General features: G+C 34.3%; 1 protein-coding gene across 1 annotated transcript in view; it reads left to right on the forward strand.

Moving 5' to 3' along the window:
• Window positions 1–22,317, forward strand: part of OTOGL (otogelin like) — a 149,428-nt gene that overhangs the window by 125,127 nt on the left and 1,984 nt on the right. Inside the window, 13 exon segments of the mRNA XM_067697438.1 lie at window positions 1,673–1,858; window positions 3,269–3,481; window positions 4,189–4,293; window positions 4,928–5,035; window positions 6,401–6,502; window positions 7,006–7,110; window positions 7,195–7,235; window positions 10,489–10,552; window positions 11,641–11,819; window positions 12,279–12,383; window positions 14,920–15,039; window positions 16,436–16,481; window positions 21,723–21,802. Of these exon segments, the coding sequence (XP_067553539.1) occupies window positions 1,673–1,858; window positions 3,269–3,481; window positions 4,189–4,293; window positions 4,928–5,035; window positions 6,401–6,502; window positions 7,006–7,110; window positions 7,195–7,235; window positions 10,489–10,552; window positions 11,641–11,819; window positions 12,279–12,383; window positions 14,920–15,039; window positions 16,436–16,481; window positions 21,723–21,802 (1,454 nt within the window).

Here is a 22,317-nt window from a genome sequence, read left to right on the forward strand (position 1 = left end):
TAAAAAACAAAACAAAAAAAAAACAAAACAAAAATAGATTCTTAGATAATAGAGAACAAATGGGTGGTTGCCAGTGGGGAGGGGTGAAATAGGTGATAGGGATTAAGAGATACAAACCTCCAGTTATAAAGTGAATAAGCCTAGGCGATTTAATATACAGCATAAGGAATATGGTCAATGACATTGTAATAACTTTGTATGTGGACAGATGGTTGCTAGACTTATTGTGGTGATTATTTCATAATGTATGCAAGTGTCACATCACTATGCAGTATACCTGAAACTAACGTAATATTGTACGTCAACCATATTTCAATTCGAATAAATGAATGAATGGATTTAAAGTAGGCCTCAATTCTCCCAAAAGGAAACCTAGTCCACAAATGTTAGTTAGCAAAATAGATTGAAATATTGAAGAAATCACAGAGGTTTGAAGGGGATTTTAATCTTATGTCCTACAGCACACTTTGCTGGTCCTCATTCAACCTGCCTCTCTTTCCCATGCTTGTCCTTACATGTTGTATGTGGAGAGGTTGGAGATTTTTCTTCCCCCTTTTCCTTCTTCCTAACATAATATCTACTTCCTAGAAACCAGTCTTTCTGGCTTTCTTTGATTAATATCTAGGTTCAATATTTTTCCAGATACATGTTTGTATTTCCTTTTTCTTTTATATTTATCCTTTGCCCATTTTTATACATAGGGCTCAAGCTTTCTCATCAAGTTATAACTTCATACAAATTTTTTATTAAACTTTTCAACAATCTTGGGCACATTTTACAGAAAATATTGTTAATTTAATTATAGCCATTCAATGGTAAAAGGTTTTCAAAATGAATGTTACTAAAATGCTCAAAATAAAAGGTTTTCATCCCCCCCAAAAGAATAAAATGCACAGATAAAGAATAATATATCACAGACACCAGTTACATGACTCCACTTCAGAAATAAAGCAGCTCATGGTGTACCCTCTCTTGTCCCTTTCCTCTCCCTACTCTCCCAGAGGTACTCACTATTCAAGAGTGGGGTTACTTGATTCACTGGGAACATACGACATCTTCAGTTTTACTATTACAATCGTTCTCTACTAAGATGTTACCAATTTACACCTCCACCAAGCTGCATGTTCATTTTTTAACAGTATGACTTTTTAAGATCACTGAAAATCAACAAGAATTTTCTGAAACATAATTTAGAAACTGCTCAGCAATGGTAGTTTCTTTTGACAGTGAAGGATTAAGCCTAAATACGCGGGATTTTCCTTTTCTATGACTTGGTTGAGTTGCATATTTAAAACATGTTTCTGTGCTTATTCTGTGTGGACTGTTGTATCTCCTCCTACTGCACAGAGCAGTAACTTCATAATAGTTGACTCTATATTTATGCCAGCCAAATTTGGGCTGCGTTTTGGTCGTATTTATTTGATATAAATCAGATGAATTTTTCCTGCTATAACATAATACTAGCTGGACACCTGGAAGATGGCCAAAAATACTCATTGATTGTTTTGTTTCTAATTTATAGTTAAGTAATACATGAAAAGTGGACTTTGAGGAGACTGAAAATGTGCAAAATTTATTTTCAGAAAGAAAACTAACATTTCTTCCTTTTACTAGAATTCAAGTAGGTCACTTTTATCATTAGCAAATTCCACAAATCCTCTATTATTTATAGCTTTGAGTTGCCCAGAGGGGAAGGAATATCAACCCTGCGTGCGACCTTGTGAAGCAAGAACATGTCTGAACAGATGGTTCTATGGACACTCTTCATGTCTGGATTTAAGAGAAGACTGTGTGTGCAAAAATGGAACCATTCTTCACAGGCCAGAGTCAACTCAGTGCATTCCAGAGGAAGAATGTGGTAAGCAGAGAAGTACAAAATGACATCTTAGGGACCCAGCAAATAAATAATACTTTTTTAGAACTTGGAGAGATGTGCTGAGAAAGACTGATTAAAGGTCACCTTAAGTGTTGGAAAGGAAGAGAGTATGTAATTTGATTTTAATATGATTTCAGTTGAAGTTACCAGAATTAGGGACTTTGGTGGTGGTATGTTTTAATCTCTACTTATGCTTATAATAACTGGAAAAGAATATGGCAAATTAAGAATGAAGAGAATAGTGTGTGGACTGAATTGAAAGTTCAATTATTTCACGTATTAATGATTCAGCTTTACCTCTATGAGCCTGAGGTTATGCATCTGCAAAATGGGGAAAATAATAGGACTTATCCCACAAGGTTAGTGTGGGGATACATAAAATAATAGAAAGAGTTTTGTAACAATGCCTAGAGAAAAATAAACACTCAAGAAATTTCAGAAAGTGTTGTTATCTGGGAGAAAACATTGAGTATTTCTACTTTCATTTTCAAACCATTTTATCCTGACACATTGTCTCCGTGGTGGTTGTGGATAAAAAAGGGCCCAACTGAGAAAACTGTAGTGCAGTACTTTATCTATCATAGGGCTCATTGTTATGGTCAGAAGTAACGCTACTAATCCAAGGGAAAGGCAAGTAGAAGTGAAATGCATATATTGTTTCAGAAAAAAGTTTGTGTTTGCCACTGAAGAAGGTATTTGTGGAAGAATTTGAGAATATACATGGTTATATTTGTTTTTAGGGACCTGTGAGATTGGTTTGGTAGTAAATAAAGTACGAGAAATTCACTGGAGGCTGGGAATATGGTGGTCACTTCATTTATCTTTATTATTCCTTAAAAGAACTACTAGAGGGCCATATTTATCATTATGTAAAACATTCATAATAAAAGTAATAGAGTCACTAAATAATATTTTGCTTGACTACCTACTTTCTACATTTAGATTTTAAAGCTGAAATGTTTTGAATTTTGATATGACAAACATGTTAATGTGAGGTAGAGACTACCTTGTTTTCTAATACCAGTTTTAATAGTTGATATTTTAAAACCAATTAAAATTTATGTTACCAAGTTTGTTCAAGCGAAATAAATTGTATTAACAAGACTTAAAATGAATTAAAAAAATTAACATCATCTTATTTATAGAAGAGGACATGCAAATTTACAGATAGTTGTAGAAGGGAAAAATATTTTCTGTGGAATATAAAAATTTCATTAAAGAAAAATGAAAGCTAGTAGCTGATGAACAAAAAGAAGAAGCTGAGAAAGGGTAGATAATGTGACATGTTACCTGTGTCACTGGGCCAAGTCACAGTCTGAAATCAAAACATCACAGCTTGGTTTATTTTCGTGCCCAGGTTCTAAGTGATATAACATTGACCATCTTTTTAAGCGTGCACTGATAGTGAAGACCAGCCTCGAACTGCTGGGGAAGTTTGGAATGGGGGCATTGACGAATGTGCCCTGTACAAATGTTTGGAGAATGGAAGCATTATTCCCATAGAACCTGATTGTGATGAAGAGCCCTCGCCAATTTGTGAACGAGAAGCTGAAGTCGTCCTGGGCTTCATTGATAAGTGGACCTGCTGTTCAAAGGAAGTTTGCGGTATGTATGCAGGCTGAAGCCTTACAGTCTGTTAATGCCACAAAATATGTTGATATTCTTTGTGAAAAAGCAGGGCAGGCATGATGCTTGGTGTTAAAAAAAATGTATGGGGTTTGGGGCTTCCCTGGTGGCGCAGTGGTTGAGAGTCCGCCTGCCAATGAAGGGCACACGGGTTCGTGCCCTGGTCCGGGAAGATCCCACATGCCGCGGAGCAGCTGGGTCCGTGAGCCATGGGCGCTGAGCCTGCGCGTCCGGAGCCTGCGCGTCCGGAGCCTGTGCTCCGCAACGGGAGAGGCCACAACAGTGAGAGGCCCGCATACCGCAAAAAAAAATGTATGGGGTTAAAGTAGCAATGAAAGTATTGCTATAAATGTCACCTACACTTTCTCAAAGCAAGTTTTACTTCATTATAGTTTTGTTGATTTTGCAAATAGACATGCAGAACTCTGGCTATTATCAAATAATAATATTCAGAAATACGTGAAGATAAAAGATCTGGGAATCTTTGACTTATGACAATCAGGGGTCAAAGACAACAATAGGTGACCTTAACTCTGCTGCCTTTTCACATATGACCATTCTATGAGCTGAATGGTTTAATTGTAGTGTAAAAACATGCATAGTGAGAATCATTTCCCTGCTTTGAGTTAGAAACACAGGATTTTAGTTGTGTTCACAGATTATTTAATACTTCTGTTTATTTCCAGGCTGTGACATGACTTTGTGTGAAACTGCCATTCCAACATGTACAGATAGTCAAAAATTGATCGTTGGCTATAGCCCTCTTTCTTGCTGTCCACAGTACCAATGTGGTGAGTAATTAATTAGGAAAAGTAAGAATGAGGTTCACTATTCAGAGTAGTGGATTAAATTCTCATTTTTGTGTCTACAAGGAAATTTATTATAAAAGATTGTTTGCAGAGCTGTCTTGCTAAAGTTAGCTTTTTAAAAACCTGCAATTTCTTTATAAATATGTATATATATGAACTTTAAATCTATTTATTATATATATATAATTAACTCATTTTAAAAACCTTAATTTCAGTGGAAATATGTATTTTGAATGTATATATTTGTATATTTTAACTGTAAATAATTTGCCATTTCCTATATATTTCTGCTAAGATTTTATGGCAGGAGATATATATATATATATACACACACACACACACACACATACATACATACATACAGATGATTAATCATATATATGATTAATAGAATGTTATATATATATTTTAAATGTTTATTTACATATATTTTATATGTAAAAGTATTTATTTTATATATAAATAACCTGCTATTTCCTATATATTTCCGCTAAGATTAAGATTGTTTTAATGAGCTAATTATCACTAAACTCAAAGAGAACTGAGCCACACTATTTCATTTATTTATTGTCTCACTCTATACACATTTCCAAATATCTCTGGACTGTTTCTGCAGAATGTGACCCACTCAAATGCCCCGAAATTGCAGTGCCAGAATGCAGAGAAGACCAGTTCATGCTTCAGGTTCAAGAGGAAGAGACTTGCTGCTTTCCTCCTGCCTGTGGTAAGCATTCTGTGAGGTCATTTCCTGGAAGAAGAGGGAGGGTCTAGGGAAAATCTCTCATTTCATATGAATTTCATGGGACTCAATGGTAACCAATATTCTGCTGATATACTCTTAAAATTCAACTGAACAAGAATAGCAGAAAAGAAAGTACAACATTTTAAATGATTCTTGACAATTATTTCAATTAGTACTACTTTTCCCTATTGACAAAGACTATGTATATCATTGAAAACATGATCAAGGTAATATAATCAAAAACAAAAAATAAGGCTAACACCTAGTTCTTTTTAGAGAAAAATTTAGCCCTGGCTTTCCTGAATAACCAACGAAATAAACAACTCTGCTAAGCAGCTCACCTTTTTAAAACTTCATCTCCTGTATATCCTGTGTAAGCAGATGATCTCGAAAAGAGAATGGTAGAAATAAATGAAAGGTGTCTGGGAAATAACTGAATTTGAGCTAAATATTCTGACGAACTAGACTTTGAAAAATAAAGAATTCTCTTTACCATTTCACTGAGGAATTATCATATCAAAGGCTGTTGATTAATGTAGGTTTCAGATAAACCTCTGTAGATCAAAACACTTCTTTTTGTATCATTTAAGGTTCTTTGACTGCAGTGGCAACAACTGATTGATTCTGGCTAGCTTAAGCACAACCAATTATTGGGAGAATTGGGGAATCAAGATTTTGTAGAATCAAGATGAAGCATTCAGCCAAGCCCTGGGAAGAAGGGAAACCAGCTTCTCTAGGTGTCAGTCACTAATGATTGAGTCAGCAACATCCGTTTCTCGTCTCGATGTGCCTCTATTTATGACTCAAATGCTATAGAAAGACATTCTCATTCATCTAAAGTGGGTTTTTCCTACACATGGGCCTGGTAAGAGTGAGGCACCTTTATTAAGAGTCACTCCAAGGCTGCGTAGGTGAGGCATTTCCTCAAGTGCATTAAGAGAGTTGTTATCAAAGTTGGAAGAGGGATGCTAAGAGCTCAGAAGAACAGGTGCCTACTACATTGTTCATTCATGGGAGTGATCCAGAGTAGTGAATTAAGAAAAATAAGTATATCAATGGTATTTTGATCCTAGTAAGAACAAATTACTCCTGAAATCTTATATTTCTGGTAAGATGGTTCTTCTGTGTCACTGTGCTTGGGAAAGTATAAAGCAATACACTCAGATAGTATTATTGTTTTTATGACCAAATAAGGAGATCCGTTTATTAAATCCTTATTTTCCTTGCTTCCTATTTTGTTTTACATAATGTATTTTTATTTTGATTTTATATGTGTACAGTAATCTGAACTGATAACTAGTTTGTTTTTAGCTCAGCTGCGACTTTGCCTTTTTGTTTCACCTTTAGTTTGCAAATCCTGCACTGAACCTATTCCACTATGTACTGACGGAGAATTTCTCACTGTGGATCTTAATACTACACAATTCTGTTGTCCTCAGTATTACTGTGGTAAGTATATTTTAACTAATTAAAAATATCTAGATATGTTCAATATTTAAGAAGGCCAGTGCATGTTAATTGTACTGTTATATGAGACCTTAGTTGAGTTCTAGCATATTAAATACATGTAATGTTTTCATACATCTAAGAGTGCTTCTTGGACAGTATTGTTACCTCCCCAAAATAGATTAGCTATGACTTTTCTCATCATCCTAGACTTTCTAGATATACACGTGATTCCATACCCTCTTCACCTCCTTTCTCTTCTTGCCCCCCTGCCATTTCTCAGGGCTCTTAACCTGATGAGTGTGTCCTAGTTCTACTACTGTTGTTGTATGTGCTTGTATTTGTTCGGTCCTTACCAACACACTGCAATTGGGTGATGGGAGAGGCAGCTCTGGGGAGATCCAAGTCCATGTATCACATCAGTAATGGCAGTGAACTAAATGGTAGCTAGTGAAAACCAGCAACTACGTGACGTTAATCTTTACTCATGTTATTTTTCTATTTAGTGTGTGAGCCAAATCTCTGTCCTACGCCACTACTCGACTGTGCACAAGATATGAAACTTGTGAAAGAAAATGTATCTGGTCAATGTTGTCCAATATGGCACTGTGGTAACTAATTTTCATATTTTAAAGTTTTACTAGAATGTATTAATATATACGATCAATATAAATATGTTGTTTTTTGCCTTTTAGAATGTAGCTGTGAAAGTCTTGTTGTGCCAACTTGTGAAGTGGTAAGAACACATATTTTTATTGAATTTTAATATAATTTAAATCAGTTTATTCTTCCTTTATTGCTTTCATTTCTGATTTCTTTTCAGAGTTAATGGAATTATTCTCTTTAAGTTGTACTGAAGTAGATTAAATCTTCTCTGATATTAGGGAGCAGTCAACATTTTAAATTATACTTGAGACAGGAAAGTACAATCAATATGTTATTTTTTTTTCCACTGGTGACTGAATCTACCAGCCTTATATCTACGTAAGTTCACCGGTCTTAAAATAAGCACAGTATTGAAAATATATTACCTCAATAATGAAAGGTTTTCCAATGATTCTTTAAGAAAGTGCACTAACAATGCATCTGTTTCAGAGGAGGAGGGGGTATAGACATGTAACTGTCTGTACCTTGTTAGGGGTTATGTATGAACATGCAAACCTTATAGAAATTCCAAAAATTTAATTTTTAGAAATAATAATTATGACTCTGGTATCACTTATTTAACCATTAGATGGAGGTTATGGTGCTTTACAAGTCTTTTTTTTTTTTTCTTTAAATATTTACCTCCATGGTATGCCTCTAAGACTTGAGAAAGATAATATATTCCTGGCCTTATTTATCAAAGAAGACATGTTTTCTTTCACAAAGATTTTCTTTTTCTTTTCCTTCTCAAACAATGTATATCATTAAAAACTCATTCAGACTTTTCAGGCCAAGGCTATATTCAGGGGAATAAATGAGGCAGTTTTTAAAGTAACAGAACCCTTCTTAGGATGCCACTGTTTCATTTAAAAAGCAGGGTGCAAAGTTTCAGTTATGCGAAATGAATAAGTGCTGGGAGAACTGTTGTACAGCATAGTGACTATAGTTAACAGCACTGTATTGTAGACTTTAAAATTTGCTAAGTGTTCTTACCACAATATAATAATAATAATAAATAAGAGAGTGGGAGGAAACTTTTGGAGTTAATGGATAGGTCTATGGCATGGTGATATTTCATGATGTATACTTATCTCCAAATATGTCAAGTTGTATACATCAATTACGTACAGCTTTTTGTATGTCAAATAAATTAATTAAATTGTATTTTAAAAAAGCATTGGGCTTCCCTGGTGGCGCAGTGGTTGAGAGTCCGCCTGCTGATGCAGGGGACACGGGTTCGTGCCCCGGTCTGGGAGGATCCCACATGCCGCAGAGCAGTTGGGCCAGTGAGCCATGGCCGTTGGGCCTGCGCGTCCGGAGCCTGTGCTCCGCAACAGGAGAGGCCACAACAGTGAGAGGCCCGCGTACCGCAAAAAAAAAACAAAAACAAAGCATTAATCTAACATTTACTCTAATGATGAGTTACCATCTGTGATTTGCATACAATGTTTAAGCTTTACAAGTAACTTTCATAAAAATTCTCTTGGATTATTTTGTGTATACACTATATATATAACCTACAGAAAAGAGTGGAATTCTGATATTGTATTTTTCTCAAGTTCTTCACAGTTTACATAACAAGTTTTGTATATTATTTCATTGACTCTTTACAAAGTAGATATATTTAGCTCATTTTATAAGTAAGAAAACTGAGGTCTAGAGAGAGTAAATGATAGACTGAGATCTTCAGGAATTAGACCAAGGGTTGTGTCTAAACGCTCATGCAAGGCAATTTATTTTTAACATTCCTTGTTCTACAAAGGTATTGACCTGACGCATTGTTCCTGAAATTGCTAAATATTTGTTTCAGTGTCTAAGATGATATATATATATTTTTTTTTAAAAAATTTATTATTTATTTATTTATTTTTGGCTGCATTGGGTCTTTGTTGCTGTGTGGGCCCTCTCTAGTTGCAGAGAGCAGGGGCCACTCCTCGCCGCGGTATGCAGGCTTCTCATTGCGGTGGCCTCTCGCTGCGGAGCACAGGCTCTAGGCGCTCGGGCCCCAGCAGTTGTGGCTCGCGGGCTCTAGAGCACAGGCTCAGTAGTTGTGGCGCACGGGCTTAGCTGTTCCGCGGCATGTGGGATCCTCCCGGGCCAGGGATCGAACCCGTGTCCCCTGCATTGGCAGGCAGATTCCCAACCACTGCGCCACCAGGGAAGTCCCTAAGGTGATATATTTTAAAAAAGCACTATCTAATCTTTTGGAGTAATTTATGCAGTGGGGGAGTTTGATTTATTATTATTTTTAACTCTGTATTCCAGTATTTTATTTCCAATCCCATTAGAATTGTATAATGACTAAAAGTCATAAAACATCAAAGGCGTTAATGTCTATGAAACTACTTTACATCTCGTAAAGCACTATAAAAAGTGAGATATTATTAACTTATGGAGAAAAGTGCCTTTTATATATTACTATGAATTTGAGTTATTTTTTGTGTCAAGAATCAAATTAGTTTTTATTACTGATGTCATATGAAAATTAAACACACCCAGGAAAAGTTGATGTTTAAAATACAATCCTTGAAACTTTAAGCCTGAGTCCTACACTTGAGAAGAACCTATACCATTTCCCTAGTAGGGAAAAGTTTAAGCATTGGTCATAACAGCAAATTACTAACAGCTAAAGGTTATAGCACTTTCTGTACATCAGCTTGTTTTAAGCTCTTTACATATGTTGATCCATTTATTTCTTTCAACAATTCTGAGGCAGACGGTATTATTATCCCCATTTTACAGATGAGGAAGGTGAGGAGCAGACTGGCTAAGTAATCTGCCCTAGATGACAAAGCTATTAAGTAGCAGAGCATGATTGGCACAAGGGCAGTCTTGTTCCTGTGCCTGTGCTACTAATCATTGTACTACACTCTTCTGCTCTTGTTTTATATGCTAAAGAAGCCTTGCTCTGATGCAGACATCAGAGTTCTGGACCACCTCTACAGAGCAGATCAAGAACATTTTCATCAAGAGAATTTTCTAGGGTTAGCAAGCATTCTTTTATCTCTAATTGCCCACTAGAAGCTCAGAATCTAACAATATAATTTTAAAGTTAGGACAAATCATAAAGATCATCTTATCCACCTTCACTCATTTAATAGATAAGGAAATTTAAGTTTAGAGAGATTGAGTGGTCTATGATCACATTTTTATTGTATTTTCTATAGGCTACTAATTAAATGACCACTGGGTTAATCAAAGCTTGTTCACTGTCAAATATTTTTATGAACTTGCTATGTGGCTGTGGGGTAGGAAACTTATTAGATGTTATATTGTGCATTTTTTTTACAATGGTAATATAATAAGCCATATTGATAAGTCATATAATAATATCTTTCTAATAGGGAGAATTTCATGCAATAGACCTCAACTTTCAGAGTGACTGTGGATGTGTACAGTATCTCTGTGGTAACTATGTTTTTTGAAACTTTTAAATGATAATGAATATTATTGATATCTGTTGTTTACTATGAATAAATTAAAAATAAGTTTTGAGATGTACTACACATTTTAAGCCATTGGCCAGTTTTTAAGTATAAAAAGTATACTTTTTATTTTTCAATTTCCTCTTTTGTAATATTCCTAAATGTTCTGAGAAACTTGGTAACAGGACATAAAAATGATTCATTTTCAGAGGCTTCACAGAATTTAAAGTTGATGCCAGGGTTCTTTTTAGTGTATATAATTTAATTTAAAAGTAGACAACATCTAAAAGAGATTTTTGCTCACTGTTTTATTATTGTTGATGTTAACACTGCAAAGCATAAGGTTGATTTTTCTATGAAATAACAAATCTTCATATTAAGTATTAGTAGGTTAATAGAAAATAAACTTTTGTTTAATAGCTTAAAACTTTTGTATTTTTATATGAGGGAAGAGTTAAATCCTATGTTCACAAGGCACAAAGAGCTTCTGAGCTGCATTCTTCATCACTATTCTAGCCTACTATGAGCCACTTTTAATGATGTGATAGCACATTATATCACCTACCTTCATCATAAAGTATGATTTATATGACTTTATTTTGCAACACAAAAAATTGAAAAATTTCTCTCAAAATAACAAAAAACATGAAATGTTACACAATCCCTTCATGAAGAGACCTACTGTTATTGATTTAGATTTTGCCTCCATTTATATCCACTCCCCAAAATTGTCATGTTATGTTTCCAGAAGAGGGAACAGCAAGTAGCTTGATGATCACTTTGGGCTAAAATTCTGGAATCTGCTATAAAGTATAGTTTTTAGAGGCAGTTCAAACAGTGTATAGCAGTTGAGTTTAGGAATCAATTTCTTACTCTGTGTTAAGGAATAAATGCTACATTCATTATTAAGTGAACTCTTGAGCTGTTAACAATATATAAAGGTAAAGATCTTTACTGGTTTTGAAAAAATTGCATATCACAATAAAAACATAAACTTAAATAAAAGTTCCAATGATCAGTTAATAAAAAACTTAATATACTACTTTTTGTTGACTTTTTTTGTTTTCTTAGAAAAGGATGATGTGTGTGTGTTTCAAGAAGTATCAGTATTGAATCCTGGCCAATCTATGATAAAGTATTTGGAAGGGGACTTTTGTTACATGGTAGAGTGTCTAGAAGAGAAAGATAACCTTACAGGCTTCCACACTTTGAATTTTACAATGTTGAATTGTTCAAAAGAATGTGATGTTGTAAGTATTCTTTGTAAGTCATTCTGGTGAGAGTTAATTAATCTTTAAATGGCAGCTGTAGAATTTGAATGAGTGAATACTCCATAAGTTAAAAATATACACTTGAATAGTTCTTTAATAATCTTTTAATTTGTAACTTATCTATATAATGCAGTTTCCTTTTCCTGTGTATAACCTTGAGCTTCAGGAATCTTATTACCTATACAGCTTGTTTGACCTGAGCTTGTTAAATCTACTTGATGAATCTTGGTTGCTAGATGTAAAGGTTAACATCTACTTCACTTCTAATACAGCTATATAAAGTCAGTTATTATTTGAAGTGCTTCAAATTCAACCTCAGAAATGCTTTACAGGTGCTCTGAGACAGCATAGGTTGTATTGGGAAGCACTTTCAGAATGAATTCATTAAAAATATCAGTATTGTTATTGGCTAATTCAAATTATTATTATTATGCACAGCACCAGGTATACACTCCATCGCCAAGTGATTATGATTGTTGTGGTACCTGCAAAAATGTATCCTGCAAATTTCAAATGGAAAATGGAACATCAGTTATATATGAGGTATGAATTTCTTCATTCCTAAAATGTGCTCCATGGGTAGCTGTCTGTGCTATTTTCTAAAGAAGCTGTTCCATAAATTTGAAAAATATCACTCACACACACACATAGTGTTCCACATACAACAAACACACCCATATACAGCATGCTTACAACACACAAGACATAGTTACATTTTAAAGTATCTGATTTCTGTTGTAAAGGAGCATGTTAAAATGGTTTCTCAAACTTATTTTATCATAGATCCTTACTTTTTTCCCCAGATGTTAGGAATGGACTTTGAGAAATGTTGATTTCTAATAATTAGAACAAAGGAAAAGAACAATGTTATTTTATTCACTCATTTGAAATGAAACATTTTGATAGAAATCTGAAACTCAAGTTGTTAGCACTTTATTATTTCAGGTATCAAAGATTTCAGTGGGTAAATATGACAAAAGATTAAGAATATTTGAAAAAATTTTTAAAAAGAAGATCCCAAGAGTAATGAATGCTATACCACATCTTTCTGCCCAAACCAATAAAATTATTATTCAGAATTCTTCTGTTATCTCATAATAACTCTATGGAGGTTTGAAGACTGACCTACTCCTTTCCTTTTTTAGAATAGAAGAATGGAACCATGATTAGTACAGTTGTTAGTGATGTCATCAGATTTAGGAGGCTCACAAATTCTGTTTATAATTTACATTACCTGAAGGTAGTTCCAATTTATTATTGCTATCCTTAAATTTTTTCCATTAATAGTTTAATTATATGGAGGTCTTATTTATGTTGTTCTTAAGTACAAGGGATTACTCATAGACCCAAAAGAAAAAGAGATTTCTCCAATCCTGTGCATTTTATTAAATAAGAAAAGTGAACAATTATCTTATTGTTTCATAGTCTATTGTTTTATAATTATGTGAAAAATAGTGTATTGATTTAAATAATGTTGTTGATATTGTTTATTTGTTTAATCATAGCAATATTTGTTTCATATTATATCATTTTAAAGAGGGAGACTTGAAAAAGGAAGCTTATAAAATGAGGAGACATAGGTGTGAGAGAAAAGGAATCAGAGACTACTTGAAAATATACAGTCATATGGGGATTTAGTGAAAGAGCAACATAAACTCTATAGATGTCAGTAATCCTGTGATAGCCCTGAAATTTAAATGAAAGATTAAATTATGTTTAGAATATTTTTTGAGAACACAACAAGTAATGTAATATAGGTAAACATATATGAAGATTGTTAACTCTTGGCTCTTTCAAAGATAAGCTTTAGTTATCTAGAAATCTAATTCTTATGGAACAAGTAATTTTTGATTTCAGATAAATTACATAGTACTATTTGAATTGAATATTAGAATTAATATTCATATTTGAATGTTTTATCTTCTTTTATACCTGGACTTGCAGATCTTTTCCAGTTGAGATTCATAGAAGACCTAAGACCTGATGATATTTATACATTAAAATAGAATCTACAGAAAATAAAGTTTGTCAGAATTCTTTGCTGGTTCACAAGGAATCTTCAAGTCAGAGTCTGACTAGCATTTTTAAATGCAGGTTATAAAATAAAAAAATATATCAACAATTACAGCCTAATAATTATATAATAGTTATTTTCAGCTGATTTTATTTCTAAAGAGGAATTCTGAAATCAAGAATGAAATAAACACTTAGGGACTCCCCTGGTGGCACAGTGGTTAGGAATCCGCCTGCCAATGCAGGGGACTTGGGTTCGAGCCCTGGTCCAGGAAGACCCCACATACCACGGAGCAACTAAGCTCTTGTGCCACAACTACTGAGCCTGAGTGGCACAACTACTGAAGCCCATGCACCTAGAGCCTGTGCTCCGCAACAAGACAAGCCACCACAATGAGAAGCCCGCGCACCACAACAAAGAGTAGCCCTGCTCGCCACAACTAGAGAAAGCCCATGCACAGTAAAAAAGACCCAATGCAGCCAAAAATAAATAAATAAATTTTTAAAAAAAGAATGAAGTAAACACTTAATATGTTGAAAAAGTTATTAAAAGAATAGGGATATGTTTAAAAAATAACCAGAAGGTATAGAAAACTAGAACCACAGGTGAATAATCACTATCATCCAAAGATTTTTAAATTTTTTGGTGATAAGGGAGTAGAAGGAAAAATAAACAAACCTCAAGAGAGGAGGTGTACTAAGTATTATGACTTGTTGTTTTATAATTAGTAAGGGAATATTAGAGCAAGACCCTTGACACTTGGCCACGTTAGATAATTAATTTTGTAGTAGAAAAGGATACCTATTTGCTTCTTTCCTCTCTGTTGCTTTGTTTCACATTTACATCTTGGTTCTAGTATGAAACCAAAACACCCCCCCACACACATACCACATATATGTATTTTTAATTATTTTAGATAAGTTTGGGGACATTGCCAGATGGACATTTTATGTTACAAGAAGCTCTCTGAATCTTGACTTTTGATTCAGTAGGATAGGAAACATTCTACTTAAGAAATATAGCAGATTTTAATAAGCAAACAGTAACTTTCTCTTTTATTTTTAGGAGGGGAGTACCTGGAACTATAATTGTACCACATTTGAATGTGTTAAGACTGACGAAGGGACGATGATTCTGAAGTACAGTATGGTCTGTCCCCCTTTTAATGAGACTGAATGCAAAATGGTTTGTACCTTGTTATAGCTAAGAAAATTTGGCATTAAATATAATTTAGAAAATACACATTAATATGTTTTCCAAGGTCATACATACATACATTATGGCTTATTTATTTTGCTAAATGTTTTATTTTCATGTATACATAAAAGCTCTGTTATATTTTCTCAGTTTGACACTTTGAGTTATATATGGCATTCCAAATAATTTTGAGTCTCCCTGAATGGACATGATGCTATGTCTGGGTTTTTAATATGTAGACCAAAGGATTATTGAAAAATCCTTTGATCAGCCAACTTAGCCTCTTCTTTCCATATGGATTAATAAACTAATCAATCAGAACTTGGTCAAATTTCTCTTTCTTAAACACACAGCAGATTTATGCTGTCATTTGCTGTTTAAAGCATACTAGCCTAAGTGAAATTTGCCGTAGTTTCTCTGAGCATGGGCCACTGTGAAACTCAGCACATGCCAGAGCACTGCTGATTCTTTAGTTTTGCTCTTCCAATTCCCTTTTCTCTCGTAGAAGAGCCTATTGGGAGAGTAGATTTTCGAAAGTCACACAATTTTTAAAAAAAGATTCTTTGTAGCCTTAATTATTTAGGAGATAATAATCCCTAATGAAAAGTAAGCTTTATTCTGTTGTGCGAGGCAATATTTTTCTTTAAGTGTGGAGAAATAGCACATTCACTTTTTTTTCATGATGTGCCGTTTTAGTGATGATGGTTAGCTAGTTGGTTGGCTAGTGAGATACAATATGTACTAAAGTAATAGAATTTCAGCTCTTGAAGGAATCTTAGGCATCATCTTATTTCACAGATTCATTTTTATAGAATAAATTCTTTTATTTGAATTACAATTAGCAAGTTACTAAAAGCAATTAGCAACTTACTGTAAGAATTCCAAAATAGATGAAATTTTCTTAATTTAGCCTTTGTCAAGAGACATCCTGAAGTGGGGAATTTTTTTTGAATAATAAAATATTAAAGAAAAAGAGACATCATTTTAACATTCAGTTATATTCAGGAACTCAGTCTAGTCTCAAAAAGTAGTTCAGATTGTTTTGAGGAGTTTAAAAGATATAATGGCCTCTATTTAGAGTCCCTATTAGTACTTTGATTTGGTAAGAAAATCTTTTGTGGTATTTAAAATGGGTTCTTTTAAGTAAGTTAATCCTTTTGCACTTTTTCATATTACTAATGAAGAAATAACAAATTTTAAACAAAATATCTGCTCCTAATTTTACAAACAAAAATTCTTATTAGAAATTGTTAAATTTCAATCATCTTTCTATAAAGTCTTTGTGATATTTAGTAAAAATATTGAGAAAGTTGTTTTTTTATTTCTAGTTTAGGATGAAATGACAAAACACTGAATTTTAACATTATTCCTTTTTTCTTCCTAGAATGAAGGGATTGTAAAGCTTTATAATGAAGGCTGTTGCAAGATCTGTAAGTGAAGACAAATTACATACATTAGTTTGATTAGTTTTAATTGCTCATGATTATTATTTTTTCACATAAAATTCAGTTCCTATGTTGCAATGAGGGAAACAAATTTTATAATGTTTATTATTTAAATGTTTTTGTCATGCGGTTGATTATTTTGTAATTTAATCTTTATCTTCTGGAGCATAAGTTTTTAATTGAGATGAATTTTAATTTAAATATTAGAAATTTATTGTTGCATTTTTCAAAAGGTATTGCACAGGATTTCAGTAGGTTTTAAGTTTGAAAGTGCCCTATGGTCAAATGTGCTTTGAACAGGCTGAACTACACAAAGGAGGTTATGATGAGACGTCAATAAGGATATAGAAAGTGTGATATTTTCCAAACCTATTTGAACATATCTATGGTTCTGTATAATATATTTGAGAAATACCAATTTAGTCAATTATATTTAAATCATATATATAAAACTTCCCATAATTATTTTGACAAAATTATGTGCATGCAATATATTTATTTGAATTATAAGGTTTATTTCATAGTGCGTTTTAATGATTTTAAGGACTGAAATAGAATAGAGGGGTGTTCATGCAACCATTTTTATTTATGTGTTTATGATTTTATTTTTTGTGTTCATGAATTTATGTCAAGAAAAACGTTTTAGAGGGGAGTGGAGGAGTGCTGCTTCATGGGTATGGGGTTTCTTTCTGGGGTGATGAAAATGTTCTGATATTGGATAAGGTGGTGGATGTACAACATTTTGCATGTATTAAATGCTACTAAATTGTGTATTTAAAAATGGTTAGTTTTATTTTAATGCAAATTTCACTTTAATAATAGAAAAAAATGTTCAATCTCACATATAATAAAGTTATTAAAATCCAATGAAAATACTAAAACAAAAAAAAAGAAAAACGTTTTAGGAAACTTGGCATAAATAGTAATTTTAACATTGTTTAGAGAAGCTTTTGGGAAAAAAGTCTACAACACAATTCAGGTTAATAATGCCACTGTGTAGGGTTGGATTTTTAGACACAAATTATCATGCCTCTCAAGGGAGATTTCTGAACTTCTTACCACCAGGTAAGTCCCATAAATATGTAAGAATAGTCTTGTCTATTTAGAGGTGTTAGTCATATTGAAAACAATATTAAAATGTATTAGGGACTTACCTGGTGGCACAGTGGTTAAGAATCTGCCTGCCAATGCAGGGGACACGGGTTTGATCCCTCGTCCGGGAAGATCCCACATGCCGCGGAGTAACTAAGCCTGTGTGCCATAACTACAGAGCCTGCGCTCTAGAGTCCGCGAGGCACAACTACTGAAGCCCGCGCGCCTAGAGCCTGTGCTCCACAACAAGAGAAGCCACCGCAATGAGAAGCCCGTGCACCTCAATGAAGAGTAGCCCCCGCTCACTGCAACTAGAGAAAGCCAGCGCGCAGCAACGAAGACCCAACGCAGTGAAAAATTAATTAATTAATTAATTAAAAATAAAATAAAATAATTATCTTTAAAAAAATAAAATAAATTAAAATTTTGATGAAACATAAGTAAAATATATATTATTGAACATAATAACAGCTTATAAATCAGAAACTCACCTGTTTTCTACTGACAATTTATTTCTCACAAAATTCCAATGATGGGTTCTGCATTTATCCTGATTTTCAGTTTAGAGAGTTTAGGTAACTCATCTAAGTCATACCTCTTGTGGGATTTCCCTCCAGGCCTGATCTCACAGCCTGCTTCTTAACCACTAGTGATATTCTGGAACATCATCAGTATAAGTTTTAGGAGAGGGCAGAGGCTGACTGATGATGTCTGCTCATCAGTGCAGGGCTGGAACGACAGAGTCTATTTACATGAGGTGTGAAAAGTAAAATCCAACACATTCATACCCACCCACAACAAACATTCGGATGTCCAATTTGTTCTTGTATTCATTTGCTGGGGCTGCTGTTAACAAAATACCAGAAACTGGGTGACTTAGCAGAAATTGATTGTCTCAAAGTTCTGGAGGTTAGAAGTCTAAAACAAAGGTGTCAGCAGGGTTGATACCCTCTGAGGGCTGTGAGAGAAGGGTCTCCTCCAGGCCTCTCTTCTTGGCTTGTTAGACGGCCATCTTCATGTTCACATGGTGTTCTCCTTGTAAGTGGATCTGTTTCCAAATTTCCAGTCATAAGGACACCAGTCATATGAATTAGGGCCCACCCTAATGACCTCTTTTTCACTTGATTACCTCTGAAAAAAACCCTCTCTCCAAATAAGGTCACATTCTGAGGCACATAGGAGTATTTGGAAGACAGAATTCAACCCATAACAGCTATATTGCCAGGATTTTAGTGGGTAATAGAGTACCACTTAATGCTTTTTAATTACTGGGGCTCTTAGACACATACTAATGAAAATTTTTGCTCATTAGAAATGAGCAGTTTTTCATTGTTTTCTCTGAATCAAATGTAAACTAATGTGTATCAAATAGTCATTGTATCAAGAACTCAATGAGTGAAATTTAGGCTCCAGAATCTAAGGAAGTTTATATTTTTATGCTCTCATGTCTTTTTCCTTCTGCTTCTTTAGATTCTAGACTCTTCCACAGGTATGAGATATAGGAATAGAATCACATTGCAATGTAAACACCTTGAATTCTGTAACCCCATTTTAACTATTAGAGAAGTGAGTGTATTTATGTTATCTGAGGGCAGACAGGGGAAGATCTGTTTGACTTGACCGTATTGCTACTCTTGATTGTCCGTCACGCGTCAACACTCTATTAAACCCATAGCAGACAGTACTGCAACGAATCTTCACCACAGTTCTGGAGGGTAGGTGGGGAGGTAGGTATGGTTTCCCTACAGGTGAGGAAATGAAGGTTCAGAAAAGTGTATCACGCTAATCAATAATACTCAGTAGATTTAGGCCTCTCCAGTGCCTGGCCTCAGGATATTTCAATTTTGCCAAGCTCTTTGAAGTACAGAATAATAACAAGCCTCCTCATTTTCTCTCATCTGATGTATAAGGCCTTGTGAAGTAGTTTCTGCTTTGGCATTAGAGAACCCCCGTCTGTAGTCTTCGCTTTTGGGTGACCAGGCTTTATCAGAGAGACTGTGGATATTGCGTATTGTTGCAGGTGCTATGCTAAACAAAATGTGTTACAATAAAGTCTCTGAGGAATAAATAGGAAATGGCTCTTGGCACGAACAAATCCAGCCAACTAACAATACATTTATGCTGTCCCAGTTTCATTCATTGAACGAGTTAACACAAACAGATTTTTACTGAGTGCCTCTCACGTACCAGACACCCTTTTAAAAGGGCACTGGGACCAAGATAGAGGATGAAACAATATCTGCATGCATAGTGTATGTTATCAAGAAGGGGAAGAAACAATAAGAGGTAAATATACACTATTATGTCAGGTAGTGATGAATGGTGTAAAGAACAATAGCGCAGAATAAAAGTGATGGAGAGGGAGGGAAATTGGGTTGTTCATTTAAGTGCGTGATTAGAGAATGCCTCTGTGATGAGGTGTCATTTGAATAGGGACTGAATGTCCTTGGGAGCCAGCCAGGTAGAGTGAAGAGTGTTCAAGGTGGAGGAAATGGCAAAGTACAGTCACAGCACAGGGATGAAAGTGATAGAAGAAGATAAGGATCTTATAGGTCATGTCAAAGATGGTTTCCTTCTTGACTATTCTTTGTTTTAAAACTTATGAGACTAGAAGGGCTAATGAAGTAACCACTGGGTGAAAGCATCATAAGGAACAAAACAGCCTGCCCTCTGCCACCAACACTGAGCCTCAGTCCACACCGTATTTGGGAGGTCGGGGAAAGGAGAAAGAACAAGCATAGGAGATTGAGGAGGAGCCACAAAGAGATGGGAGGCAGAGCAAAGAGTACGCTCTGGAAGCCAAGTGCAGAAAGTGTATCCAGGAGGAGAGAGTGATGGACTGAGTCAAACACTGCTGAGAAGTCAAGTAGGATGAGAACTGAGATGTGATCTTTGACAATAGTAATTGAAAGTCATAGATGACCTTGAAAAGAACAGTTTAATTTCAGGCAGTCTTTGCTACCCATCTCTGCTTCAACCAGAGTGGCTTAACTTTTATATACTTCACATGTTGGGATTTCATACAAGCATTTATTTTATTTTATTTTATTTTTTTATTTTGCGGTACGCGGGTCTCTCACTGTTGTGGCCTCTCCCATTGCGGAGCACAGGCTCCGGACGCGCAGGCTCAGCGGCCATGGCTCACGGGCCTAGCCGCTCCGTGGCATGTGGGATCTTCCCGGACTGGGGCACGAACCCGTGTCCACTGCATCGGCAGACAGACTCTCAACCACTGCGCCACCAGGGAAGCCCTCAAGCATTTATTTTAAATAAAGATTTTGCGACTAAACTCATTTGAAGATTGGAGCTCTAATTCCAGTCTTTTGCAAACAAGGAAACTCAGAATGATTTAGTCTCTTTCCTAAAATGACAGAGCAAATTAGTAACAGAGTGAGATGAGAATCTTGGTTGTTTTGTATCCTGATTCAGGGATTACATTCTCTGTCATACAGCATTAACTATATATTATTGGGTGTATTATCAAGTGATAATACATCATGCACACAGAAGCATATTAATAGATTAATTAATACAAAGTGTTTTCATTAGAAATTGTGACATCATTTCAGAGCCATAAAATCAAGTATGAGTCATCCATACATTTCAACATGGTTGATAATAATTCAGTTACATTCTTGAATTTTACATTAATATCCATTAAGATAATGTGATTTTAAATCTATCAGTTTATATTTTAAAATTGATTTATATATATGTATGTATGTATGCCTTAATTATGTACATGTATATTTACCTGTACATGTAAATATGTATTACATTAAAATATAATGCATAAATATTACATTAAATATAATAATAAATATACACCTGACACGGGTTGATGTTAGCATTACTCCATGTGTGGAATATGTTTGATTTATGATTATGATAATTATTCTGAGACAATAAGATAAAGAGATAAATATAAAGCTAGAAAATATATGAGAAAAGAAGTTGAAAATAAATATTAACATACACTATGTAAGAGTAAAATTCTCACTATCTCTTATTATAGAAATATGTTTTATATAAATATATCAGTTTTCAATTATAAATATATTCATATGTTTAATTGAATTAAGAAACAATTTGATACGGACTTTTGATGAATAAATACATTCTGTATTTTATCAGGCAAACGAGATGAAAGAATATGCCAGAAAGTGATTATTAGATCAATCATAAGGAAACAGGACTGTATAAGTCAAACCTCTGTAAGTGGAAAAATATCATTTGTTACATAAAGCGTATGTGTCTTTCCAGAAGTATATGTGTCACAGCACTGGTAAGTTTGTAAGCCAACAAAATGCCAACATTTAAAATATTTAACTTTTGGAGATTATTCCTACATTCTAATATTAAAATATTCTGTTTGTGAAGAAGTATGAATTATTCTTGGCATAAATAATCAACAGTTCTGAATGTTAATTGCAATACAGAGAGATGGAAATTTAAACCTAAATATATTTAACCACATATTGTCTTAAGTGTGTAATTTTAATCAGCAAAAATAGTCTTAGTTCTAACTTTTCCCACTTTAATAAGACCTGTCTGATTCTGTAGTCTACTTAATTGTGATACAATACAGGTTACAATAGAATCATTAGATTGTGATTACTGTATTCCACAGATCTGTCTAGTTATGTGTGCACATTTCATACTTTGAGTTATGTCAGATTGCCATCTTGGACAAACAATGTGCTACCTTAGTGGAATCAATATCACTGTT

This window comes from Pseudorca crassidens, chromosome 11 (assembly GCF_039906515.1).
Source record: "Pseudorca crassidens isolate mPseCra1 chromosome 11, mPseCra1.hap1, whole genome shotgun sequence".
In the NCBI taxonomy this organism is placed as follows: domain Eukaryota; kingdom Metazoa; phylum Chordata; class Mammalia; order Artiodactyla; family Delphinidae; genus Pseudorca; species Pseudorca crassidens.